This window comes from Peromyscus californicus, unplaced genomic scaffold (genome assembly GCF_007827085.1).
Source record: "Peromyscus californicus insignis strain IS unplaced genomic scaffold, ASM782708v3 Scaffold_22__1_contigs__length_63687245, whole genome shotgun sequence".
NCBI lineage: Eukaryota > Metazoa > Chordata > Mammalia > Rodentia > Cricetidae > Peromyscus > Peromyscus californicus.
The window spans coordinates 16,775,045-16,802,970 of NW_026294525.1; the positions used below are offsets into that span (position 1 = coordinate 16,775,045).

The following is a 27,926-nucleotide window of genomic DNA, read 5'->3' on the forward strand; positions in this document are numbered from 1 at the left end:
CGGGCGGTGCCAGGCCCTGCCCGGCTCGGCGCACGATGCCTCTCGAAGCCCGCACGCCCGCCGCCTCCGTGCAGCAGCCAGGCCCCGGGGCTGCCGTGCTCTGAGGCCGCGCTCGTGCCATGGCCGCCCCGGGAGGACCGGGCCCGGGCTCCCGGCACCGCGCGCTGCTCGGGCTGCTGCTGCTCTGCCTCTGGCTGCCGAGCGGCCGGCCCGGAGAGCCCGGCGCCCCGCCGTCGGGGGTCGATCGGCTGCTCCAGGACTTCCGCCGGCAGCTGCAGCGGGCACGGCCGCGCGAGGAGCTAGAACCGGAGCTGCTCGGCGGCCCGCGGGAGGATTGCCCGGGCGCGGGCGGTACGGCGGTCTACCGGGCCGTGCCCGATACCATCATCCGCACCCAAGACTCCATCGCGGCCGGAGCCAGCTTCCTGCGCGCACCCGGGACCGTGCGGGGCTGGCGGCAGTGCGTGGCGGCCTGCTGCTCCGAGCCGCGCTGCACCGTGGCGGTGGTGCAGCTGCCCCGGGGGCCCAGCGCGCCCGCTCCCATGCCCGCGCCCCGCTGCTACTTGTTCAACTGCACGGCGCGGGGCCGCAGCGTCTGCAAGTTCGCGCCGCTCCGGGGCTACCGTACTTACACTCTCAGCCGCGCCGGGGACACCGCCGGGGCCTCGCCCGGGCCGGGTAAGCGCTGCGAGTGTCCCGCCGTCCGGGCATTTGCTACCAAGCATGCAATGTCCTCTGCTTCCAAAGGACTGTAGCTGCGGATAATCGGAAAAGTGGGTCACATTTCTCAGACTTAGGGATGGGTGCTGAGAAAGTCCAGTAGATGGGGCAGAGAGACAGGTGTGGTGGGCTGCCTCTGCAGGGCTGATTAGAGAGGACTAGCGGAAATTCTATTTAAGAGGATATCTCAGAGCCTCCTTTCTCCAATAATGATTAGTTTTATTTCGTCTCGTGTGTTTTATAAAGAGTGTTTTACGGCAGGAAATAGCAAGGACAAGATTTGATTAGATGCCAAATTGTCCCTAGCACCTGCCTACTGCTTCCTGGTTTGGCTCTCTGCCTGTACGTACTTCCTTCAGACGGAAAATATGAAGGAAAACTTGTCACCCTGCCTCCACTCTTCTCTCCCACCCCTTCCCTAGAAATGTTTCCACATTCATGACCCTTTTGGTTTTGACCTGAGTTTAAACAGGGCTAGCCGTGTGCTGAGGGGTTAGGAACTCTGTCTTGGGGCCTACTGGGTTCAGCACTGGATACACAGTGGATACTGTGTTAAAAAGTGTGTCTCTTTAAAAGACCTAAACAGCTTGTCGATCCTGTGGTTTTAAATGCAGGTGCTCCAGAGGAGCCAAGACAATGAAGGAAAAAAGTAGCAGAGAAATAAAATCCCTGCCCCGGGTTCTTTGTGCTCATCTGGAAGAAACTGGCATTGCCACGGGAGCTTTCTGTAAAGCTGGGGAAAGAAAAGTCAGCAGAGTTAAGAGTAAGGCCAGAAACAACAGTGGTTTTTCTCCTCTCCCTTTGTCCTTCCCTTCTCTAGAGGGAGCTTGCCATGACCACTGGCATGGCCTCCTCTCTGGGGAGCACTGACGTGCCCAGACTTCTTCAGGTCTTCAGCAACATGGGGTGCTGAAGGTGCAGCCTATGCCCACAGGCTGCGTTTGTGGGCCCCTGCACGGAGGGCAAAGGGTGTTTTACAGAACCTTTTGAGTTCTTTATGTGTCTAAGACTACTTCAGTTTTCCTTTCTGGGTTATTATTATTTCTTCCCCCCATTTCTTGTGACTCTTGTGAGCATGTGGAGTTAGAGGCTAAATGAGTCAAAGTGATTTAGCAAGGTTCCTTGTAGGGAGTTGTGACTGGTCCATTTGGGGTGAGTTAAAAGGCTCAAGAAGACATGGGGGAGGGCTGGATGGGATAGGCTAGAATAGATTTATAGCATTGCCCATTAGCCAGTATATTGGCCATGCTCATTGAGTTTGATGTTAAAATCTATTTTGAGCTCTTTACACACATGAAGTCACTCTGTCCTCAGAACAGCTCAAAGGTCAAATCCTGTTGTGTGGAAGGCTGACCTGGAAAGCAAGTTGCTTGAGGTCCTCTCAGCGAGTAGTTTGCTGACCTGAGCCACCGAGTAGCTCAGTGCTTTCTCTAGCAGTCCCTGAAGGTCTGTCACCCACAGCTGGGATAATGAGGTAGCCGTCAGGGATGGTGGGAGAATATAGGAATGAGGGGGAGATATCTTGATGAGACAGAACCTACCTGCTAGAACATCTGATGAAAGGAGAATGCTTGAACTCCTGAGTCCCGGGGTTTGAGTCCAGGCTTCTCTCATCCCAAGATAATTATCTTGGGACTTGCTTTGTGCTTTGCTTGTGTTCTAGCTTAGATTGTCATAATGACCAAGCATAGATGTTTCTTGTGAGTTATCAAGGTGGTACAGGTGTCTGTGGTATAGTTATTTACTTGGTTGGTTGATGTGACTGACTGGAAAGATCTAAAAAAGAGGGCTGTGGTGTGGAGGATGAAGTCCTTGGGATCTTGAAGGAGTTGAAAATATAATCTTCCAGCATTCGGGGACCAGAACCTTTGTGCTGTTTGGATTGACTAGCCTGAAACCCAGACTCTCTGGGTAGAGCTTGGAAAGGCAACCCTTTTCCATGTTAGAAAAACCAAAGCCGTAAGGTGGAATTCTTCTGTCTTCCAAACAGACCTCCCTCGGCTGCCTGTCTTCAAATACAAAGCAAGGACTGACCTTCCTGTTCAGGGCTGATCCCTCCGCAGGCAGCTGACTCATCTCCAAGGATCTGGCTCACATTTTCATCCTCTCTCTTTTGCCTTAGGAGTAAACACTTACAGTTCATAAATAGTACTAAGATTATTTGTTGGCAATGTTGGAGAAAATTGAGACTTACGACTCTGACCACATACAAATCCCAGATGTACATTTATTTATTTTCACATCATTTATTTACCAGGCGTGTTTATGGTCATGCCTGCCATAGCATATATGTGGAAGACAGAAACAAATTTGCAGGAAATTGGTTCTCTCCTTACACTGTGTAAGTCTTGGAGGTCAAATTCAAGTCATTAAACTTGTCGTCGAGTGCCCTTATTTACTGATCTGGCCCTATATACACATGTATTCTCAAATTAAGCCACAGTCTACTCCCTAGATAGGAAAACTGAAAGCTAAATTCACTGTTACCTATCTGGAAGGAAGATGTCTTCAGATCAGTTAAGTAGATCATAAAGGAAAGATAGATTTTATTCAAATTCACAAAAACTTCATGTCAGTAAATAAGGAATTATGAACAAGAGTCTAGGAAATATCTTAAAATATTAATAGAGCTGAGGGTTGGTTTAACAAAAGTAAATGAACCAAGGATTCAAGTAGACAATTCCCTGGAGAGGAAATAGAGTTGATAAACATGGGAAGTGTCCAAAGTTAATGACAGTTAGAGGCTGGCATATAGCTTTTCAGCAGTGCACTTAGCTAGCATAGGAGAGGGCCTAGTTTCAATTCCCAGTACCACCTAAAAAGGAGGGGGGGGATCAAATGTAAATGTCAGCTTACACTTACTAAATTGCAAAAAAACAAAAATACATTTTTTAAACTTGGCAGGCATGTGGGAAACTATATACTCAAGGTCATTGACAGTGTAAATTAGTACCAATCTCTTGGAAACCAACTAGGAAATAATTTATTGGAGATTTAAAATATCCATTCTTCTAGATCAGTGGTTCTCAACCTTCCTAAGGCTGTGACCCTTTAATACAGTTCCTTATGCTGTGGTGACGCCCCCCCACCATAAAATTATTTTGTTGCTACTTCAAAACTTTTAATTTTGCTACTGTTATGAATCGTAAGGCAAATATTTTTGAGATAGAGGTTTGTTGAAGGGGTTGTGACCTACAGGTTGAGAACCACTCTTCTGGAATTTTTCTTTTTAAGGAGAATGATCTGTGCTAGAGAAACAGTATGAGCAAAAATATGTTTATTGTGGCATTGTTTATAGTGATAAAGTTGATGAAAAATAAATGTCCAATTTTAAGGGTTAAGAAATAAAAATGGGTCAGGCAGTGGTGGCTCACGCCTTTAATCCCAGCATTCAGGAGGCACAGCCAGGTAGATCTCTGTAAGTTTGGAGCCAGCCTGGTCTACAGACTGAGTTCCAGGAAGGGACTAAAACTACACAAAGAAACCCTGTCTCGGAAAAAAAAAAAAACGAGAGAGAGAGAGAGAGAGAGAGAGAGAGAGAGAGAGAGAGAGAGAAATGGGTGCAGGAAGTGTGGCTCTGTGGTAGGACACATGCCCAGTGTACACAGGCTCTGACTTTCATCCCTAGAAACCCAAAAGAAGAAGTCAAAATGGAAGTCGTGGAGTCTATGTAGTTTCATTGACATTGCCAAAATGTCTGAATAAATATTAACGGGTGGAATAGAGCAATACATTAATGGATCCAACTCTATAAATTATTAAGATAACAAGAAATACAGTGGAAGCAGCCTGTGATTTAGAAGGATCGGATGTAGGTTCACCACTTGCGTGTGATGTCAGTCGCCTGACTCAGCTTCTCTGAGCCCATGTCTGCCACTCATGATGCCCACTTCAGACTGACAGTGGGTGCCAAGTGAGGTGGCGCCTGTAGAGCACCCAGCATGCTTCGTGGTACAAAGAGCTCACCCTAAGTTATAATTACGTAAATATGATTGTGTTTGATCATCAGTATCTTATGGGAAAAACTGGACTGTACATATTAGATAGAATGAGAATCATACTGGAATTGTGGATATGTTTTCTTTCTTTTTTTTCTGGAATGATGCAATTTAAGAAATAAATGATGGACTCTGCAGCCTAGGAGAGAAAAACAAATAAAATGCACTACAGTGTTCCTCTGTATTTACCTCTCTTCCCTTCTCTGGCCCCACCTCAGTTCCTCATCCTGCAGTCATATTTTTATTTCTCAGCCAATCTGTATCCTTTGCACCAGTTGGCACAGATTCAGAAGGTCTTACCAGGAAGGTTCCATTCACGGCAGTGTGTTGTGAATGAGGTCAGCTGACATCGTCCTCTAGATTACATCCCACTTTGAAACACTCAGGCTTGATTGGTGTGAGTCTTAATTCACCTCTGTCTTACCTGCTGTGTTTACTTTCCAAGAGAAGTCAATGTTTCCATAGTGCTAACATGGTCGATGACATTTTTATAATGAAAATTCAAAATTACATTTTTCTTGCTCTTGGTAACTGCTGTCCTTTGTTGCTCCCGGGACTGTTTCTGTGTAGATGAGCTCTGGTTTGTTTCAAAGTACATTTTACAGTATAATTGGCCTGCATTGGAACTGAGGAGGAATTGTTATCTCAGAGGTCATCAGAGGTCAGGTTGGGATGGGAGGGTATCCCTGGGTTCAGAAATCACATCTATGGCCCGCTTAAACACAAGTCAGTGACATCCTGACTTTCCTTCAGGGGAGGCAATCTTGTTTCATGACAGGCAAGATATTTCAGTGCTTTCCTGACCCCTCCACATAAAACTTTTGAAGGTTTTTTAAAAATATTATTGGGGGCTGGAGAGATGACTCAGCAGTTAAGAGCACCAGCTGATCATCCAGAGGACCCAGGTTCAATTCCCATCACCCATATGGCAGCTCAACTGTCTGTAACTCCAGTTCCAGGGGATCTGACACCCTCACAGACATACACATGCAGACAAAACACCAATGCACATAGAGTGAAAATAAATCATTAAAAAAATTTAAATATATTATTAGTTTTCTATAGCTACTGTGAAGAGCTGGACCTCCATACTTCCACTTCCACTTGCTAAAATTTCACGTCAGAATAGATTGCTGGTTTATTGTTTGGTGTATAAAGGGAACATAATGAAAGCTAATGGGAAGGTAGATTTTAGTTGATATTTATTCTTTTTGATGGACTAATCTGTTTGGCAAACAAGATAACTGCTCTTCGTGGGTTGGGAAATCAGGGAGTCATGCCTCTGAGGTCTGTTGTCTTTCACAGGTGAGGATGAGCCTCCACTTAGCAAGGCCGGGAAGGATGTGGTTTTGCATCTGCCCACAGACGGGGTGATTCTGGATGGCCGAGAAAGCACAGATGACCACGCCATCGTCCATTATGAGTGGACGTTGAAGCAGGGTGATCCATCAGTGGACATGAAGGTGATTCATGTCATTCTTTTTGTTGTTTTGTTTTTCAAAACAGGGTTTCTCTGTGTAACAGCTCTGATTGTCATGGAACTTGCTCTGTAGACCAGGCTGGCCTCGAACTCACAGAGATCAGCCTGCCTCTGACTCCCGAGTGCTGGGATTAAAGGCGTGTGCCACTACCGCCTGTCTTGGGAGGTGGATTCTATAATGTCCTTCATAGTCCCTGAATGCCTGTAAACAGGCAGAGCTTGCATAAAATGGAGAAATTATAAAATCAATTATCCTAAAAATGGTTATTCTATAAACTCCCTTTTGTGCTTAAATAAACAGTCTTGATTGTTTGCTTTGAAGATTGCCAGGGTCCTGCTCCTTCAGCTCAAAGGGAACGACTTATACCATGTTTCAATAATTCTGATTATTCTTAAAAAGGTTATCTTTCTTAGTATAAGATTTGGGTAGTATCCAAGAGTGATGTCACATGCTTGTGCTCAAGGGGTTGAGGCAGGAAGATCACAAGTTCAAGGCCAGGCTGGACTATATCACAAGTTCCTAGCTACCCTCAGTTAAAAATCTGGCTAGGAAGTATGACAGAAATGAATATAAAGAGGTGAGGGGCTGGAGAGATGGCTCAGTGGTTAAGAGCACTGCCTGCTTGCTCTTCCAGAGGTCCTGAGTTCCAGAGGTGCTGAGCCACCAGCAACCACATGGTGGCTCATAACCATCTCTAGTGGGATCTTATGCCTGCTTCTGGCATAAAGTTGATAAAGATAAAGCACTCATATACATAAATAAATAAAATCTTAAAAAAAAAAAGAGGTGAGCTAATAATAGAATTGTTATCGTGCAAAGAATAATTCTTCTCCTCCTCCTTTGTTTTTTTTTGAGACAGGGTTTCTCTGTATAGCCTTGGCTGTCCTGGAACTTGCTCTGTAAATGAGGCTAGCCTTGAACTCACAGAATTCCACCTGAGTCTGCCTTCCAAGTGCTGGGGTTAAAGGCATATGCCATCACTGCCTGGCTTAGTTCCTCATGTTGTGATGACCCCAACCATAAAATTATTTTGTTGCTACTTCATAACTGTAATTTTGCTAGTGTTAAGAATCTTAATGTAAATAACTGATATGCAGGATATCTGAAATCCAAAGGGGTATCGACCCACAGGTTGAGAACAAGTGGCCTAGCGTATTGTTAGTCAGCCCAAAGAGTCTGTACCTCACTATGTATTGGCACAAGCTCTTCCCTTCGGAAAATGCTGATCGCATCCTTTTACTCTGTATAAAAGCTCTTTGTACTGGTTTTCAGACCATCTACCTTCTAGCCTGATCTGGATTTTCTTAGGTGTGTATCCTTCATAAACTCTGAAACTCCTAACAGAATTCCCCCCATGTGCTATGGCTCCTTCTGACCCAATGCTCCCTCCTGTGATCCGAACATTTGTCTCAACACCTGTTAATGAAGCTAATTGCATGAACTGTTTTAGCAGCTGGGTTATACAATAGGTTCTCACTGAGTCTTCTGTCAGCAAGGGCTCCTGCCACCTGCTCATCTTTCCATGTGACTGCCATCATGGCATCCCTCTCCTGTGTTTGAGTGAGTGACTGAACTTGTGCAGGGCCACCTTCCTGTTTGTCTTCCTTACACCTCAGCTTCTTGGTTAATTTGTACATCAGAAGTCATTTCTTTTTTTTCTTTTCTTTTCTTTTTCCCAGACAAGGCTTCTCTGTATAGTTCTGGCTGTCCTCATTCTGTAGACCAGGCTGGTTTCAAACTCAGAGATCCGCCTGCCTCTGCCTCCTGAGTGCTGGGATTAAAGGCGTGCGTCATCACCACCCCTCTTCAGAAGTAATTTCTAACTTTGAGTGCCATCTATCATTCATTATTATTTCTGTTTCAAGGTTATTTATGTGTCATTTCTAAGGAGAAAGGAGGAGCTGATGGCTTATTGTGGGGCGAGGGGTGGGGGAGCAGTGTACATGTTCATGTGTGTTCCTGGGCCTGTGCTCGGTCAGCTCTCTTCCCTAAACATGTCTGTATGACAGGTGCCTCAGCCAGGAACCCTGGAGCTGTCCCACCTGAAGGAAGGAGCATACATCTTCCAGCTGACTGTGACTGACACCATGGGCCAGAGAAGCTCCGACAACGTGTCTGTGAGCGTGCTTCCCAGGATCCACTCCACCGGAGGTGAGAAGGAAGTCCTTCCATTGAGTTCCCCACAGCCAGCCAAAGCCCAGCTGTTCAGGGAAGGATGGTGTCTGTGGGATTTTACATCCTGGTGACACATTTCACAAGCTCTTCATCTTATTTTTGGTGCTTGAAGTTTTTGCTAAAAATATAATTAGCAAACATGGGCTCTATATGTAGGACAATTTGGCCCCACCGGTTAGGGTATAGAGAACATTCTCAGAGCATAGTCCATGGGCTAGTGGGTCCTATGAGCTGACCTTCCACCTTTCCCCTTTGACCTTGTCAAAGACAGTGCCCGGCTTTTCTAGGAGGGTTTTGTGTAAAGACAGAGGGTCTTTCTCGTATGTGTGTTTGAAGTGTGCAACTAAAGACTACAGTTTAAACAGTCCAGCCAATGGAAGCAGAGGGCAGGATGGTGCTTGCTAAAAGCTGGGGTCATTTGTGTAGGAAATGCTTGTCAAAATTCCAGTTAAACAGAGGAGTGTGTTTTAGGGACCTTTGCTGCACGACATGGTGACTACGCCTGATAGTAATGTACATTCCAAAATTGCCAAAAGACCAAGCTTAAATGTTCTTCCCACAAAAATTAGTAGGTAAGGTGATAGATTTATGAACTGACTTGATTTAGTCTTTCTGCAATATGTACATATATCAAAACATACTGTTCTATAGCATATAACTATATACTATTATTGTCCATCCATTAAAAATAAAATATGGGGTGCAAGGAGGGAAAGCATATCGTAGGATAGAATGGAGACATGACTGTATCAGTAGTTCATATAATAAATCATTTTAAAAATGTAAGGTAGAAAAAATGTGTGGCTCATGAGTACAGTTAGACTAAAATATGCAAGGTACATGAGCGAGTTGAAAAGCCCCACTCAAAAAATTTCACAGAAGCCGGGTATGGTGGCGCACGCCTTTAATCCCAGCACTCAGAAGGCAGAGGCAGGCGGATCTCTGTGAGTTCCAGGACAGCCAAGGCTACACAGAGAAACGCTGCCTTGAATAAACAAATGGACAAAAACAATCATAGAAAGCAGTCAGCATGGTGCTGTTCCCATCTGAGCACTTACTGGTTCAATTAGAACCATGACGTCATGTATGAAGAAATACCATGTATGAACAGTGGAAAACAGAGGTGGGGACATAGACCGATGTTTCTGTCTCCTTTAGTGCGCGCGCGCACACACACACACACACACACACACACACACACACACACACACACACACACACACACACAAACACACACTGTGACCTGGTTCAGTTTTTGAGTATCTTGACACTTCTAACACCTTTAAATGCTGGGGGAGAGCGCATATTCAGATAGCAGGCTTGAGAGCATTTCAGAATGAGCTAGAACAGTGATTGCAAATAGGAACAAACCCCACCTGATGCTGAAGGCATTTTTAGGGCAGGAAAATGAGACACTTGAACTTTTATTTTTTTTAGTTTTTCAAGACAGGGTTTCTCTGTGTAGCTTTGCGCCTTTCCTGGATCTCACTCTGTAGACCAGGACTTGAACTTTTATTTTTATTAATTTTCAATCTTCTGGGAATTTTCAGTTTATGGGATACGGTGTATGATGTCTTACGCTCTGTGTGTGCATGTGTGTACATGCAGCGTGTGTTGTGTGCCTGCACTCACACAGGCATGGGTGACAGTCAGAGGACAACTTGTAGGGCGCTGGTTCTCTCTTTCCAGCATGTGGGGTTCTGGGATTGACCTCATGTGTTCAGGCTTGGTGACAGGCACCTTCGCCCACTCAGCCCTGCAGTCCCTCTCGGGTACCGCATCTCAAAACACGAGCACATGCATATTATTTATGAATGAATTTCAGATGTTTAGTAAGACAGTTTAAAAAGTCTGAAGACGACTCTTCCATAAAAATATAAGTTATAAATGCAGCTCTGTTTCTAAAACTACACAGAAGTAAGGACAGCCCTGCAATTCCGGGGGTTTTCCTGTCACATGTGTAGGGTTGCTTGGTTACAGCCTCCTCGGTCCCGTCTGCTCCCCCTGGTGGCGGTCGCTGACTCTGCAGGCCTCTGTCTGCATTATGTCCTTTCTTTACTTCTTCTTTGGGATCAAACTGTCTTCTAATCTCCTCGCACCCAAATAGACTCACTTTCTAGTCTTTTCGTTGACTGCTTTTCAACAAAATTAGTTTCAATCTCGTCTGTGCGTATCAACAATGCTTAGCTTTTGCTGTTAGTGGACTATCATAATTTGCCACCCATGTTCCCGAAAGAACCTTTTAGTTCATCCAGTCACCATCAAATCATAGGACCCGTTAAGACCTGATTCTAGCTGGATGTCTTTCATATCTATTATTCGAGAGTTACCTCTTTTTTAATTAAATTTATTTATTTTTAACTTTTATGTGCATTGGTGTTTTATCTGCATATATGTCTGTGTGGGGGTGTTGGATTCCTTGGAACTGGAGTTACAGACTGTTGTGAGCTGCCATATGGGTGCTGGGAATTGAACCCAGGTCCTTTGGAAGATCAGCCAGTGCTCTTAATGGCTGAGCCATCTCTCCAGCCCCCGCCTGATTCTTACTTAGCAAAGTTGGCTTAATCAAGAGGAGAGAAAAATGCCTTTCAAAACCACATCTGTAGCTTCTATGCATTTCACTGCAGACTGAAAGCTCCAAGAGGAAAAAAAATGCCATTATTTCACAAAAGTATATCCACACCAGCCAGTAGCTACATACAGATTGTCCTCCACAACACTGGCGATCTGGTCATCTACATGTAAAAGTCAGCAGCAGAAAGGTAATCTCAAGAAAAAATGTCTTACTTAAAAAAAGAATTCGGGCTGGAGAGATGGCTCAGAGGTTAAGAGCACCGACTGCTCTTCCAGAGGTCCTGAGTTCAATTCCCAGCAACCACATGGTGGCTCACAACCATCTGTAATGAGATCTGGCGCCCTCTTCTGTATACATAATAAATAAATAAATCTTTAAAAAAAAAAAAAAAAAAAAAAAAAAAAGAATTCAAGACACAGACTATATAAAATGGTGTTGCTACTGAAACATGGTCCACAAAGGGCTGGGATAGCATCAGGTGACCCACCTGACGCGGGGCCTGTGATGGATAAATGAGGGAATGGATGCAAAATGAGCAGCAGGCAAAGGAGCCCGAGCAATAAAGGCTTGGAGAACAACTTCCAGACATAGAGCTCTGGGGCAGCCCTGAGAGTTCGCGGGCGGGTGGGTGATGGAGGGACCCGCTAATCTGCTGCTCCAGCTCTGTGTGTCTTCCTCATCATCCCTGTCACTTTACCCTGCTTGGAGTTCCCTTTCCCCAGTCATCCTGACAGGGATGCTAACTCTCTCTGCAACCCTGCAACCTGAGACTTGTTCGCAAACAGGATGCTCCAGCGTGTGCTCGCGATACCATTTCTTCTGTGAGAACGGCTGCTGCATCGACATCACCTTGGCTTGTGATGGAGTGAGGCAGTGTCCAGATGGGTCTGACGAAGACTTCTGTCAAAACTGTGAGTCAGTTGCCTGGCCTTATCGGGCGGGGATCTGGAAGGGGCGGCAGAGGCTTGTCTGTGTTCTTGCGATAAAACGGGAACCCGGTGTCCTTCCACTGCTGGTTCCAGGAATAACTTTCCACGGAAAAGCTATGCTTCAGAACTCACTGAGGCTATAGTCTGAGTTGCAGATGACAGGTTTTTGGTATTGCATATGATTTTTTTCAACTTTCCAAAGATTTTCTTTGGACTATCTTTAAAGTATTGCATAACATACACTTGAAAAAAGAAAAAGAAAGAAAAAAAAAAAAGCCTGAAGCATGGCTGGCAAGATGACTGACTGAGTAAAGGAGCTTGCTGGAGCCTCATGACCCGAGTCTAACCCCAGGACCCACATGGTGGGGAGGGAACTGACTGACAAGTTGTCCTCTGACCTCCTCCGTGTGGTGTAATACACCTTTTTGTTGCTGTTTTGGCTTTTTTGTTTTGAGACAGGGTTTCACTATGTAGCCCTAGCTGTCCTGGAACTTGCCTTGTAAACCAGGCTAGCCTTGAACTCACAGAGTTCTGCCCCCTGCCTCTGCCTCCTGATTGCTGGGATCAAAGGCATGCACCACCACCACCCAGTGTGTAACACACTTTTAAAAAAAACTGAAATACATTAACATTTTGCATTGATTTTATTTTTTATTTTATTTATTTATTTATTGGGTGATACAGACTTGCCATGTAGCCCAGGCTGACCTCACACTCACAATCCTCTAGCCTTCCAAGTTCAGAGATTATAGGCGTGTGCTTCCTTCCACCGTGCTTGGCACTGCTTTTCTACTTTTTAAGGACTATTCATGACACACTGGGGTGTGGCTAAGTTAGAACTATAAACCAGTTTTGTAAGCACGTGTAGTTAAAAGTGCACCATAAGAAAGAAGAGCTGTAGAAAATGTTCTAATAAAGTGCTAGAGTAAGGAAGAGGGAAAAAACGTCCCAGAACATAAAGTTGAGGAGCCGAGAAGTAGCTCAGTGGTTTAGTGTTTGCCTCATGTGCATGAGGTCCAAGGCTCAACCCCCATTGCTATCAAAGTAGAGAGACTGAAACAGACAGACAGACAGACAGACAGACAGACACACACACACACACACACACACACACACACACACACACAGTTGAATTTGTCTTTTGTCTTTGTCCATGTTAGGAAAGCTACTGAAAGAGGAAAGAACACATTGCCCATTTCAAAAATAAGCAATAGATTTTATTGGGCTCTGCATGTCTCCCTGCATGATTGGGATATTAGTCTCCAGGAGCCATGATTTTAAATCAACTGCAGATACAATAGTCTCAGTTAAAGTTCAGAAAAGAAATGCAAGGCAGAGGAGGTGAGAGTTCTTCAGCATCCGTGTAAAAAAGGTAAATGTGGAGGTCTGTGGTAGTGATCCCAGGACAGAGGCAGCAGAGACAGGAGGATCCCAGGAGCCTGCTGGTTACAGCCTGGCCTGCTTGATAAGTTCCGGGTTCCAAGCCACAAAGAAGAGAATCTGTCTCAAAAACAGAGGTGGATGGCTCCTAAGGAACAACAGTGTTGTCCTCAGGCTGCCACATGCAGTATGGCACACACACACACTTACACACAAAGAGAGAGAGAGGAGAGAGAAAAGAAACCCAGCAAGTAATGGAGTTCTTCCACAGTGGGCCTTGACCGCAAGATGGAGACATACACAGCGGCTACTTCTGCCCAGCCAGGAACCACAGGACTGAGTGAAGGAGACCCCCGGTTTGAGAAGCCCCAGAAAGCCAGTCCCCACAACCAACCAGCTACTGTATCCCACACAGAGAAGAGGATTCACTCCACCCAGAGGGCGCCAGAGAGTCAAATCAGTCCTGTCATGCCAGGTAAGGACTCAAAATGAGTTCTCCATGAATAGTCTTTGTTTTCTGTTGTTAGTATGGCTAACAGAGTTATATTTCATGCTTGAAGACCATCAAGGAAATGTACTCCAAAATAGAATGATTTACAAATTGAAATGAAGAACTTGGCCAAAACAAAATAAAACAGAAAGCAACCCTGACATTTGTCCTAATACAGCGAAGGAGCTCTGGAGCTGTAGGTCAATGGAAGCTTGTCTAGCATCCAGAGTCCCTCAATTTGATCTCCAGCACTGAAAAGAAACCAAGTGTTGGTTTATGGAAAGGAACGTCTAGTAAAAACAGTCCTCCATTGATGTCTTGATATCCCTGAGGGATCCATTCCAGGGCCCGTGAGCACCAAAGTTCAAAGACGCTCAAGTACCATCTATAAAAGTAGCACTGTGGGGCATGGAGACAGCTCAGTGAGTCCAGGGCCTTACTGCAGAACCTAACGACCTGAGTTCCAGCCCCAAGGATTCACCTGATGGATGGAGAGAACCCAATCATGCAGGTTATCTATCCCCTGATCTCCACACAAGGGCCATGGCATACATGCATGCCCCGCCCACATACATACAAAATAACTAAATGTAAAAAAAAAAATAACATTACATTATATTTGCATGTGACCTATACACACATCCTTCTGTATGCTGCGAACCATCCCCAAATTACATGTAATTCCTTATATAGTATAAGTACTAAATAAATAGTTCTTATACTGTATTTTTTAGGGACTAATGATAAGTCTCTGTATGTGTTCAATGCAGGCACCATTTTTTGTGCATGCTGAGGACTAAACTCAGTGCTTTATATATGCAAAACACTCACTGAACCATTGAAATACACCCTCAACCTCAAACACAGTCTTTTTTAAGATTGTATAGGGCATGTATAAATGTTTGGTTACACGGTGAATGCGTGCTCAGAATGTCCTGCGCCCCTGGCGCTTGGTAGCACAGATGCTGTCTGTGTTTGCTCAGCGTCTCCTGGCACAATGGCTGGATTGTCGTTGAATGTGGTTGCAGCTGTGGGGCCGGTTCTCTGTGTGGTCCAAGTCACCATTAACAAGGCTGTCTTCTTGCATCCAGTCTACCTGGGAGGAAGGAAAGCCGGTTTCCAGGCCTGCAGAGTGGTATAAAGCAGTGCTGTGTACCAGTTTACATGGGCTCTGTTTATTGGGAACTTAGGAATTTGTGGGTAGTGTAGCAGATCAGCCAAGTCCTTCAAGGAACTGGGCTGAAACATGAACAGAAACCCAAACCTTTTCTGCATACGGGTGTGGTTCTTCCTCTACTAAATACACCAAAACCTTGAACCTTAGCTTATCTTTCAGGTAATAGTTATATAAAAGGTCTTTGTTTTAAGGGCATTCGTTCACTTATTTATTTCTATATGGCTGGGAGTCAAATTGAGGGTCTCATTCATTGTAAGCTACTCTATCAGTTTTAGGGACTTCATTATTTCTTTTGAGAGTCAAGTTTGATCATTTACTTGTTACTCTTCAAGACTTGTTTTGGACTGAACTCAGAAGTAGAAGCGCTCACCGAGGACAGCCTACATCTCTTGGCAGTCTGTTCCGGGTGTTTTTCTTTGGCTCCCTTCATCCTCTTGGCCATAAGTTTAGCACATTCTGCAGCCTCCTCTTTGCTTTTCTTAGTGCATTGTTTCTTTAGAGCAATATCGAGTTTCAGGACATGCAGAATAATAGACGCTGACTCTTGGGTGCTTTGGTGTGGGAGCCCACATAAGCTTCCTAGTGAGATCTGAGCTTGCTTTACCCAGCAGGGCTGCACTAGCGGATGGCTTGACCACACGCATGGTCACCAGGTGTCTGGGATGGTCTGTGCTTGGCTGTGCTGGAGGGAGGTCTTTTGCTCCACCCATTGGCATTCATTTAAAAGCCCTTTAGAAGAGACAGAAGGTGCTAATGGGTTTGGACCCAGGCCCTCCCGAGCTATCCTGTGTTTCTAACTGTCTCTCTCCTCTATATTTCTATCTACATACTTCTCACTTATCCCTCCTCAAGAGTACCCTGGGGGAAAAAGAGGAGGCTGGTCTCCCTCACTTTGGTCCTGGGCTTCTTACCTTCTTTGTTTAAGGGCTTTCTAGAAACATTGGTGGACATCATCTTTAGAGAGATTGAAAACCTTCAGGTACTGCTAGCTCTTTTGGGCACCAACTATTGAGGCACAGTAGTATCTGTCAGTTGGGAATATCCTCCCCCTCACCCCTTTTTATAATAATCAAAAATATACATTGAAAACATAGAGATGGTATCCACACTGCATCCTTGAACAGACTTGCATTTCCTCTACCCAGTTCTCATTGATCTATGACAAGATTGCCCCATACTCAACAGCAGGGGGACTCTGTCATGGGTCAAGGCATCTTGCTTCATGGGAAAACCTTGTCTGTGGTTCCCACATAACCTTCCACTTTTCACCCAGAGCATCAGCAGCTACTTCTGTGACCTTGTGCTTCTCACAGAACATACAAAGCTTTTGTTTATCATCCACTTCAATGAGTTTCTGACAGCTGGTGCCTGGAAAGGAGATATTCAGCTTCATCTTGAATGGCCAACTTCCTAGAAGGTGCCACAAAAAAAAAAAAAGCCTTAAAGGCCAGGCGGTGGTGGCGTACGCCTTTAATCCCAGCACTTCGGTGGGAGGCAGAGCCAGATGGATCTCTGTGAGTTCAAGGCTAACCTGGGCTACAGAGTGAGTTCCAGGAAAGGTGCAAAGCTACACAGAGAAACCCTGTCTCGAAAAAACAAAACAAAACAAAAGCCTTAAATTAGACTTGTTTTAAAGGTTTCCTTCCTCATGTTCTTGTCTAGAATTCTCACATTTCATGTTACGGGGCAACTGATCGGAATCTATATGATCACAGTTCCAGAAAGGTAGTTTGGATCTGTGGAAGTGTGGTCTATGGAACAGCTGTAAAAGCTTGTGTCCTTCCAAGATGGTGCTGGGAATCCATCTCAAAATATCCAGTGTGAGGAGGTTCATTTATCACAAACCCCAAGAACGTAATGTTAGAATGTCCTCCTCCAGTATATCACCCTACTGGGTCAGTAAAGATAGGACTCCTCCTCCAGGAAGTGCGTTCCTTCAGATGGTATCACTGTTAAGGCATTGGCAGAATGTACATCCTGCTCCCCACCCACCTCCTTGCCTTCCGTCTGACAAGGAGAGAGCCTGGCTTCCAGCCCTGGCTGTGAAGTCCCCCAGCCTTGAAGAGTCCTAAGAGGCTCTTATGCCACAAAGTCCCTGATCCTCTTCAGGGACTTGCCATCTCTGGTATTGGAGACTGCAGTCTCCTTGGAACCTCTACTATTGTCTCTCTGTCTGTCTGTCTGTCTGTCCCTGGCATTAGTAACTCCTCCTCTAAGAAACTCCTTAGTCTTCAATAGCCCATCTCAGTGTCCTCTTGACCCACCTACCCCTCATCTAAACCTAACACAAATAAGGATAATCAAGGATTATTTCCCTGAAATTTTGAGAGGAGTAGGCCCTCTTTCCTTGACTTGTTTACTTCTGTGGAAAATGTCATTTAAGACAATCAGCAGATTCCTTTACATATCCTCCATTTGGGCACAGGGAGAGATGGTGATCTTAGAACACTACCCTATGGGGAAATATTTGACTATTCATAAGCAGTGATTAGGGGAGTAAGGTTTGGACTCTAGGGACTTAAGCCAGGCAGAGCCTGATGCATGTTAACATAGCTCTGAGCACCTCACTGCAACCCTAGCCCCTGTGGTGTTAGTATCCTTCCTTCATTGGTGGGAAAAAAACATGATAATCAACTTAAGGTTGTTTCAATTACTTCTAGACCAATTTGGAGAGAGCCCTTTCCAAGCGTACTGGTCCCTCATTTGTAAATGAGCAAAGGGTGCCAGGACATAGCTCCGTGGTGGAGCATTAGCCACCCCCTGAGTTCTGTTCCGTGTGTGCCACGTGGACACCTTTCCCAGCTTTACTGTGTTTAAATGTGTAAGAAGAATAAACAAGGTCAGATTCTGGAAGTTCGCATGATGTCGTGCCAAGTCATTCTTCACCTTGAGCAGATCATCTCACTCTGAGCCATGAGGCTTGCAGGGTCTCTGACAGAGATCCATCTTCCTTTGCTTCCCAAGTGCTGAGACTAAAGGCATGAGCCACCATGCCCAACCGGCCTATGTTTATTCAAAAATAAACCCTGCCATTCCTTTCTCTAAGTTTATCTTTTAAAAAGTAAATAAGGGAGCCAGGCATGGTGGCACAGGCCTTTAATCCCAGCACTTAGGAGGCAGAGGTAGAGGCAGGCAGATCTCTTTGAATTCAAGTCTAGCCTGGTCTACAGAGTTAGTTCCAGGACAGTCAGAGCTATAACATAGAGAAACCCTGTCTTGAAAAACAACAACAAACTGTGGTGGTATTTACTTGTACTGAAATGTGATTTTAATTGTATGTTAATAAATAAAGTTGCCCAGGGGTCAGAGCTATTAGAGCCATAGCAAGAGCATGGCGGTGGTGGCGCACGCCTTTAATCCCAGCACTTGGTAGACAGAGCTAGGTAGATCTCTGTGTGTTCAAGGATACAGCCAGCATTGGAGACACACGCCTTTAATCTCAATCCCAACCATAGAAGACCTGGAAGTCTGTACATACAGGCAGTGACGAGGCAGTCACATGTTTGGGTTTACAACCAATGAGAAGGCAGAACAGAAAGGCTATAAAGACAAACACACAGGAAGTAGCTCCTTTTCGGAGAGCTCTCTTGGCTGAAGAGGATCCCTGAAGCAGGAAGGGTGAGGATCTTAGCTCTGACCTCTTGGCTTTCTTCTCTGAACAAACAAACAAACAAAAACCTTAAATAAGGAACTGGAGAGATTCCTTGGTGGTTAACCAGAGAAGATGAGTTTGAACCCCAGCACCCACATCAGGGGATTCACAAGTGGCCTCTGTGGGTACCCATATACATGTCATACACTCAGACAGACAGACATATACCTAAATTAAAAAGTAAACTTGTGCCGGGCGGTGGTGGCGCACGCCTTTAATCCCAGCACTCGGGAGGCAGAGCCAGGCGGATCTCTGTGAGTTTGAGGCCAGCCTGGTCTCCAAAGCGAGTTCCAGGAAAGGCGCAAAGCTACACAGAGAAACCCTGTCTCGAAAAACCAAAAAAAAAAAAAAAAAAAAAAAAAAGTAAACTTGTAATTCCATGCCTACTTCCGGAAGTCTTTAATGTCCCTTTAACATCTATCTGCTCACTTCCCACAGACAGTAATTCCTCAGGAAAGAACCAAGAAGAGGGAAGTTACATTTTCAAGTCCAAGAGTGATCACGCACGAGGGGACCACCCAGCCCCAGAAGCAGGTCAGTGTATGCCTTGGAAACACGCTGCAGAGCAGTGAGGTCCACAGAACCACCCGAGCCCTGGCTGCGTGTCAGGTGGGGCTGTGAGAGTTCAGGTTGAAGCAGTGCTCTGGGGACCGGAACTGTCTTCTCATCTTCAAGGTCACGTGCAAATGGTGCCCTTGACAGCAGCCTACTGTCTTTGGCTCTCACTCTGTCTTTCCCACATCCTTCCAGGGATCACTCTGTGGGAAAAGCCACATAAGAATACAGGCTCAGCGAGGCATGGTGGCGCACGCCTTTAGTCCCCATACTCGGGAGGCAGAGGCAGGTGGATCTCTGATTTCGAGGCCAGCCTGGTGTACAGAGTGAGATCCAGGACAGATCAGACACCATAGTTCAAATTCCGGCTCTTTCACTCAACTCCACAACCATAGCCAGGTCCTTATCTCTGGATTCTAGTGACTTCATGGGAGGTGACAGCAATAACTCATCCTACCTCACAGGGTGACTGTGGAGGGTGAACGCCACAGTGTTTCGTGTATACTGCATGGTTTGGTTGTAAATTATGGCTGTTAAGATGGAGTTACGTGTGAGGTAGAAAAGTGAGGAAGAGAGTGTGCTCTTAATGATGGAACATTCCAGGAACATGGGAAGTACAGGAGGCAGGTAGGACACTGACATGTGGAAGGTCAGTTTCATCATTTGGGTTGTTTTTAATAGGAAAGAGCACACTGATGGTGTAGATCCTGTAGAAAGGTTTTAGCCCTGAATCCCTCTCACTAAGTCAGCAGAAAGACCTAGGGGAACAAAACATAATCCCTAAATTATCGATCTAAACATGGACAAAGCTTTCTTTTCCCCCTAGACTATTCTTTGTAGTATCTGTACAACAGTGGTCATTTCCTTTTCTTGGCTGGATAATACCAAATATAATTTTTAAACAAATGATGTCTGAGCATAACGCAGATATCAACAGCTGTCTGTATCCACTGCAGTCTGCTGGCCCATTGAATGTGGCTTGTCTCTGAATGTTAGAATGACTCCCTGTCACCTGTCAGCATGGAGAGAGAAGCCAGCCTGTCTGGAGCCCATGGTCACATGTCCCTAGAGGCTCAGTTCTAATGGAACGCTCCTTATTCTAGTTGTTAAGATGGCTTGAATATCATTCCTACTCATACAAGCAGAATAGATAATTCATCCTCTTAGTTTTTTTTATGGTACAGAGTTGGAATGTATTAAGCCATTTTAATACATTTTTAAGCATGGGTATGAAAGAGAGAGACTTCACTTTAGATAGTTACAAACAGATAGTTTAGAAGGAGTTGGAGAGAAAATAATTTCAAATTGCCCAAACTGAAAGTATTCAGGAAACTATGTCAACTAAGGATTAAACAGCAAAGAGTGAATGCTGTGTGGTGGGGCTGGAGAGATGGCTCAGCAGTGAAGAGCACTGACTGCTCTTCCAGAGGACCCAAGTTCAGTTCCCAGCACCCACATGGCAGTTTACAATTGTCTGTAACTCCAGCTCCAAGGGATCTGCACCTCATACAAACTCACATGCAGGCAAAAACACCAATGTGTGTGCACGCACACACACACACACACACACACACACACACACACACACAAGTACTATGTGGTGGACATGCCTGTAACCCCTTAGGCACAGCCTTGGGAGGCAGAGGCAGGAGAGTGGCTCACAAGTGTGAGACCAGCATGATCTACATAGCAAAATCCTGTTTCAAAGAGGCAAGGGGCTGGGAAGACGGCTCAGCTAGTGTCTTAGTTAGGATTCCTGTTGCGTGAAGAGACACCATGACCACAGAAACTCTTAATTGTAGGGTTTTTTTAATTAATTTATTTTTATTTTATGTGCATTGGTGTTTTGCTATGGGTGTTGGGTCCCCTGGAACTGGAATTACAGACGATTGTGAGCTTCTATGTGCGTGCTGGAAATTGAACCCAGGTCCTCTGCAAGAGCAGTCAGTGCTCTTAACCACTGAGCCATCTCTTCAGTCCCCACAGCAACTCTTACAAGGAAAACATTTAATTGAGATGGCGACTTACAGTTTCAGAGGTTCAGTCCATTATCATCACGGCTGGGAGCAAAGCAATGGGCAGGCAGACATGGTGCTGGCTTGATATGTAAGCAATAGGAAGTAAACTTAGATACTGGGCAGTATCTTGAACATATTTGAGACCTCAAAGCCCACCTCCACAGTGACACTTCCTCCAACAAGACCACACCTACTCCAACAAGGCCACAACTCCTAATACTGCCACTTCCTTTGAGGGGCATTGAAAGGATGATAAACATCACTAGTGGCAGTGCTGGTTACCACGTGGAAAGGTCACGGTCACACAGAACCCAGTGTTAGTTTTCAGAGCTTTATTAGGAGGGAAAAGGAGGGAAGGGGACCAGACCTGGTAAGAGAGAAAGATGGTGGGGTGGGGGAAGAGGGGAGCAGAGCAGAGCAGGAAGAGAGCAGAGAAAGAGAGAAGATAGAGTCTGCATCCGGCTTTTAAGGTGCAGACTGTGTGGCCCCACTGTGCGTACATAGTCACCAGCGCCCCCTGATGATGTAAGATGTAAGACCCCGAGCTGTGCATGTGCGGGAGTGAGGGCAGGATCCTAACAGGCATTTTCTTGCAAACCGCCATAGCCAGTAAAGTGCTTGCTATACAAGAGCATGAACGTAATTTTGGGTCTGTGGCAACCACCTAGGAGCTGGGCATGGTCACATAGATCTGTAACCTCAGCCCTGGAGAAATGGGAATGGGTAGGTCCCTGGAGCTCACCGGGCAGCTATTCTAGCCAATAGATGAGCTCTGGGTTCAGTGAGAGACCTTGTCTCAAACGATAAGATGGAGTGATAGTGAAAGATATTCAGTGTCAACCTCTGACCTCCATACATATGTACATGCACTGGCAAGCCCATGTACACACACACACACACACACACACACACACATACACAGACATCCACATTCTCTACATGATCTAAAAAATAAAAAGGCAAGCTGGGTGAGGTGGCTCTGTAACTCAGGAGGCTGAAACAGGAAGATTGCCATAAAGTCAAGGCCAGCCTGGGCTACATAGTGAGTTTCCTGGGCTATGGAGTGAGACTCTGTCTCGGGGGGGGGGGGGGGGGGGGGGGGCGGCAATAGGGAGATGACTCAGTGTGTAAAATATTTGCTGTGCAAGCATGAGTACCTGAGTTCAGGTCCCCAGTGCCCAGGGAAAAGCCCAGATGTGGTGGCACATGTCTGTAACACCAGCACTTTGAGGATGGACAGGAGGATCTCAGGGGCTCACTAGCCAGCCAGTGTAGCCAGGCGAGCTCTAGGTTCAGTGAGAGACCTGTCTCAAAGACTAAGATGGGGAGCAACTAAAGAGGACACCCAGCATCAACCTCTGCCCTGAGCATACACACACACACACACACACACACACACACACACACACACACACACACACCTGTGAGCATACACACACACACAAGTGCACATACACACAACTCAGTTTAAAAAGAGAAGAATATGTTTCAGTATTCTGGCAAATACTACATTATAGATGTTTGTGTGTGTGTGTGTGTGTGTGTGACACACCCACACACTTCACAAAGACAGACCCAGGGAGAGACACAGAGCCCTAAACAGGAATTCGCAACCTCATACCTGATTTGGGAAACAGAGATTTTCATGAATTTTGTTTTGTCACCCTAGGTGGGCCTGAGCCACAGGATTGAGATGTCCACCCAAAGTTTGCTCCCCGCCTGAGCCACAGGATTGAGATGTCCACCCAAAGTTTGCTCCCCGCCTTTATCCTAAACACTGCTTTTCATCTTTGATCAAGCCAGACTCGGAGGCGAAACTGGGGCTGTTGTATTCCAAGCTGAAGTGGTTGAGGGGGTCTCTGAGCTCCTGTGGGAGGGGAACAAAGCCTTCCTTTGTCTCGGTCCTGACACTTGCGGGCCACTTAGCCCTTGGAAAACATCTTTCATCAGGATGGCACTAGGAGCCGGTAGTGGCCACTAAAACCTCAATGCAAGGAGAAGCAGGGGTTCTGGATGCTTCCAGACTGCAGGCTGTGGGATGGGTGGCTCTAGAACCAGTTTCTAGGCTGTGCATTTCCTCAGGTTTTTCTTTCACAATTCTATAAGGGAGCACTGGCCTTACCCTAAAATTTGATATCCGTAGACACTAAAGCAACTTCCAAATCCTTTCCTCACGTTCCAGACACAGGACAGTCCTGGGTATTCGGATACTAACATAGAGTTTGAGAAGCCCCTAGTGTGAAATCATCTTGAGGTCATGTCAAGGTGAGGCCAGCTACACCTGGGGCCAGTTGTAAGTGCCTAAAGTTAAGGCTGTCTGGAAAGAACTTCCTTAGCTTCCTACCCTCAAACAGACCTGTGTGTTTGCCCCACGCTCTCTTCCTTTCCTACCTCTGCAAGGCCACCGCTCCTGAGTCTTGATGTAGCCATTTCCCCAGTGGCATTTGCCACCATCTCTTAATCTCCATTGGTTCACACCCTCTGTGGCTGCAAGCAACCAGGTCTCTTTCAGTGCACAAAGAAGAAAATAGCCCAGTCCTGTAAATAAATTTCCATTTGCTAATCTAGTGGACTCCCCAGGCTCTACCCCGTGCCCTTTGGGGCATCCCGTTCATGGGAACCACTCCCTGTGGTGCCTTTCCCTTCTGTTGGCTTTCCGCATCTCTGCCCTCTGACTCTTGCCCTCTGGAGCCTGCCCCTGTCCCTTCTTTCTTTCTATCTATTGATCTCACTTTCACTGTAGCAGCTACTATCAGTATGCTAACAGCTCCGAGGTATCTAGACCAGATAATCAAAGAGCCTAGGGGGACATTCCACCTGGAGCCCCTACAGCTGTAGTTCTCAACCTGTGGGTCATGACCCTTTTGAGGTTAAATGAAAGGGTCACCTGAGACCATTGGGAATATGTGAGACTGCTCCTCTATCCATCCCCAGCATGCAGATATGCTCACAGATGAATATTCAGAATTGTATTAAAGAGTCGCAGCGTTAGGAAGGATGAGAACTACAGCCCTACAGGCATGTTAATCAGAAAATGCTCCACAGTATATACATATATTCAAGAACAAACATATGTAGCAAACTTACCTTCTTCCCTCCCTCAAACTGAGCTCCCACATAAGATCCAAATCACTCTAGCCAAAATCTTACCAGCCAGATACTTCTTCCCATCATTAGATTTTAAATACAATTCTGTTGTTGCAATATTAACATTTCTTTGCAGCCTTTCTAGTAAACGCCTATCTTCTCGGGTTGAAGTTATCCAGACATGTTCTCACATCCGTCTTGGAGAAATGGGCACTGTAAGGACTAGACCACAGGCTCTGTCCTGAATGGGTGGGGGTGCTCCAGGACATATGACACAGTATTAGATGCCCCCATTTCCATCGTTTGTAAAACGGCTATAATGTTAGTACCAGCTCACGTGGTTGTGAGCATTCAGTTACTCAGCTATAAAGCTGGCATTTAGTATTAGCTTATCCTTGGGGTATTTTTTGTGAGCAACAAACAAACAATGGCTTATCTTTGATTACTAGCTCTTAGGCCAGTGTTCGGCACATTGAAAGATATTAATCAACACAGAGTAAATAAGCAAAGCAAAATGTTTCAGAACCAAGCTACACATGGAGATGTTGGCTCCTTTAGTTTGTCCAGCTGCAGGAAGGTGCAGCTAAAAATAGCCTCACGATCATCCCAGACCTGCCCCTACTCCAGTGTAGAGGGGCTAAGAATAGCGTCTGCTGAGTTTGACTGGAGACACATCTCCCATGCCGCTTCCAGACTCTGGAAAACTACAAGCTACTCTGGTCTGCTGCCCAGGTCCAGCTCCAAAGGAAAAACCAATGGCCAAAGTTACACCAGCATATTTTTACAATTTTAGCTTTAATTAAAACATAACATTACTTCCTCCTCCCTTTTCTCTAACTTCTCCTGTGCTCCCTTCTCCCCCAAAAATACATGGCCCCTTTTTATTATTGTTACAGACAGACAGACACACACACACACACACAAATACAACCTGCTGAATCTGTTCAGTGTTGCCCATATGCATTTGTTTTTAGGGCTGACCAAGTACACCAGCATATTTGATGACACTTTTCAATATGGTCTACTAGAAGATAGTAGGATCCTTGGATTTAAAAAAAATTAATTTTCTGTATGTGGGTGTTTTACCTGTATGTATGTCTATGTACCACGTGAGTGCCTGGTGCCTATGGAGGCCAGAAGAGGACATCAGATCCCCTGGAACTAGAGTTACAGTTGGTTGTGAGCCGACTTGTGGGTGCTAGGAATTGAAGCTGGGTACTCTGGAAGAGCAGTAAGTGTCTTAACCATGGTACCGTCTTTCAAGTCCTGGAAATTAATATCTTAAGCCCTACCAGAACCAGAAATCAAGAGTTAGACGATAGCTAATCAGAAGACGCTCATGTGTGAATCCATAAATGTCACAAGACTATAATGAGAACATTTCTCGCGGTTTCAGTCTCTAGGATAGTTGGAGATAAGGGTGGTCTCATTGTGGTGTTTTTACTCCTGATGCCAGGCAACTTTTGCAACAACCTGGTAGAGAATTTGGTTTTTAAGTGGGCTGGGTTTAAGACTAGACCTACAGTACATAACTACACAGGGGAATCAACCTCTCTGTACCTTTGTCAGAAAAGCAGCAGTAGTACCAGTACCAACTGGAGATGTTCAGATGGGTAAAATAATGCATGCCGGGTGCTCATCATATAGTAACCAGTAGCTGCCACTGTTGCCAACTGCTAACCAGTGCTTCTCCCAACCCCCCCCCCAAACCTTGCATAGGTGCAGTGTTACCCCTGGCACTGGGTCTGGCCATCACTGCTTTGTTACTTCTCATGGTGACTTGCCGACTCCGACTGGTGAAGCAGAAACTGAAGAAAGCCCGTCCCATTACGTCTGAGGAATCTGACTACCTCATCAATGGGATGTATCTGTAATGAAGATTTTTAAGCAGCTGCGGGCGAGGATGGGCTTCACTTACAATTTGTCCCTTGGGTTCTATCCTTAAGACCTGTTGCTTTAAATTGTGCTAGAAGACAGTGCGGTTATAAACCTTGTTTTATTATGAAATCATTTTTCCTGGGAAGTAAATGTCTTGAAAGGTAGAGAGGAATTCATGAGATTGAAGTGTATAGTATGCTGAGACAGAAAGTCACTATGCCATGAGAGGTGCCAAGTGCTGGGCCCCCACAGCTTCCCCTTGTCTTCCAGCCCTCTTCTCCACTGAGTTCTCATGAGCTCCATTTTCTCTCTGCCAAATAGCTTTGAAAAGGCATCCTAAGTGAATTACACTCAGTGAGATGATACGAATAGCAAGTCTGTATGTTATAAGCATTCTGAATAGATCAGCAAAGTCCCACAGGAGAGGAATATGGGTTCTCCACCCCACCCCATGCTTCTGACATCAGGCCATGGTGGTAGCTGCCATGTTTGGCTGACTTTGGAAGAACATCTTTTGGTTAGGGGCAACTCTAGGTGGGTATGAAATGAGATCAAAGTGTCAGCAGAGGACCTAGAAGGCAAATAGAGGCATAGCCGTGGGGTAAGTGAGTGAGGACATTAATGTGTCATCTGCTCAATGCTGCTCCACAGTGTGGAGCACAGTGACTGGTTTATATATGCACTGGATTTCAACATGAGCCTTTCTGATGAAAAAGTGCGAATTATCAATCAAAACATTGATGTCTGGGTACGGTGTTTGTAAAGATGTCGCCATGTTTAAGTATCACAGGCCATCAATGGAATGAGCCAGATGCTTCCCCTTGTGATGTTTTACAGGGCTGGCGGTGGAATCCAGGAGGCTGTTTGTGCTAGGCAAGGGCTCTACCACTGAGCTACACCTTGCCTTCACCCTCTTTTATGTTATTAAAATGTTATAATGAACGGGCGGCGTTGACACACGCCTTTAATCCCAGCACTGTGAGGCAGAGCTAGGCGGATCTCGAGTTCAAGGCCAGCCTGGTCTATAGAGCGAGATCCAGGACAGGCATCAAAACTACACAGAGAAACCCTGTCTCAAAACCAAAACAAAAAAAAAATGTTATAATGTACAATCAGCTAATGTCAGGATGTATTTCCAGGGTGGAAAGCACTTTTGCACAAACTCCCCATTACAGGAAATTAGTGTCCAGCTTAGCATCTTTTAAATTTGTAGGTAATAAAGGCAGATTTTCCCTCATCACTCAATGTTGGGTTATACACTCTAGAGATTATTCTGAGGGGACTACATTGTGTGGTGCCCAATTATAATCATGATGTTCCTCTTTTCTTTACTATAAGTGGCAAACATTGGAAAAAAAATACTGTAGTCTCATTCGTTTTAGACTGAATGTAAAGTAGGTGGTTCCTTTAACAGGGGGCTTGATTTTGGTGAGGGAATATAATCTATCAAAATGCATTAATAAACGGGTAGTTCTAGAAAAACAAGTGTTTGCTTTTGTCTCTTGAGACTCCAAGTCTAGCCTTTTGCTGAATGTTTAGAGCTGAGCAATGGTGTAAATGTTACACTGGTAGCCTGAGAGATGAACTGTGTGAGTGAACTTATCTGTACGCTGATGCTGTGCGGCTCATTTTTATAGAGGACGTCACCTACAGCCATACCCAGTAAGATAGAAACTAATAAGGCATGTTTCTTTCTGCACTTCTTTTATATACAAAGAAATTAACTACGATCTAGTATTGCTATTGTTTTGAAGTACTTGAGAAAAGATGTCTTGTATGTACTATTCCTTTAATAAACTATTTTATTCTTA

At 45.4% G+C, this 27,926-nt stretch overlaps 1 protein-coding gene across 2 annotated transcripts; it reads left to right on the forward strand.

The window, feature by feature from the left end:
- Positions 1 to 27,926, forward strand: Lrp11 (LDL receptor related protein 11). Of its 2 annotated transcripts, XM_052750977.1 has the most exons (7): positions 1 to 678; positions 6,024 to 6,181; positions 8,209 to 8,350; positions 11,735 to 11,860; positions 13,530 to 13,733; positions 19,016 to 19,111; positions 25,957 to 27,926. In XM_052750977.1, the coding sequence occupies exons 1-7, from the start codon at positions 120 to 122 to the stop codon at positions 26,109 to 26,111; spliced, it is 1,440 nt and encodes a 479-aa protein (XP_052606937.1). In that variant the 5' UTR covers positions 1 to 119; the 3' UTR covers positions 26,112 to 27,926. The 2 variants fall into 2 exon arrangements, with proteins under 2 accessions (XP_052606937.1, XP_052606938.1); XM_052750978.1 differs by lacking the exon at positions 19,016 to 19,111.

What these genes read in the sequence shown, in the direction of transcription:
- Lrp11 (XM_052750977.1), top strand. Translation starts at nt 120, where the DNA reads ATGGCCGCCCCGGGAGGACCGGGCCCGGGCTCCCGGCACCGCGCGCTG. An exon ending in CAGGATCCACTCCACCGGAG is followed by an intron (nt 8,351 to 11,734) that starts GTGAGAAGGAAG and finishes GTTCGCAAACAG; the next exon opens with GATGCTCCAGCGTGTGCTCG. An exon ending in CCACCCAGCCCCAGAAGCAG is followed by an intron (nt 19,112 to 25,956) that starts GTCAGTGTATGC and finishes AACCTTGCATAG; the next exon opens with GTGCAGTGTTACCCCTGGCA.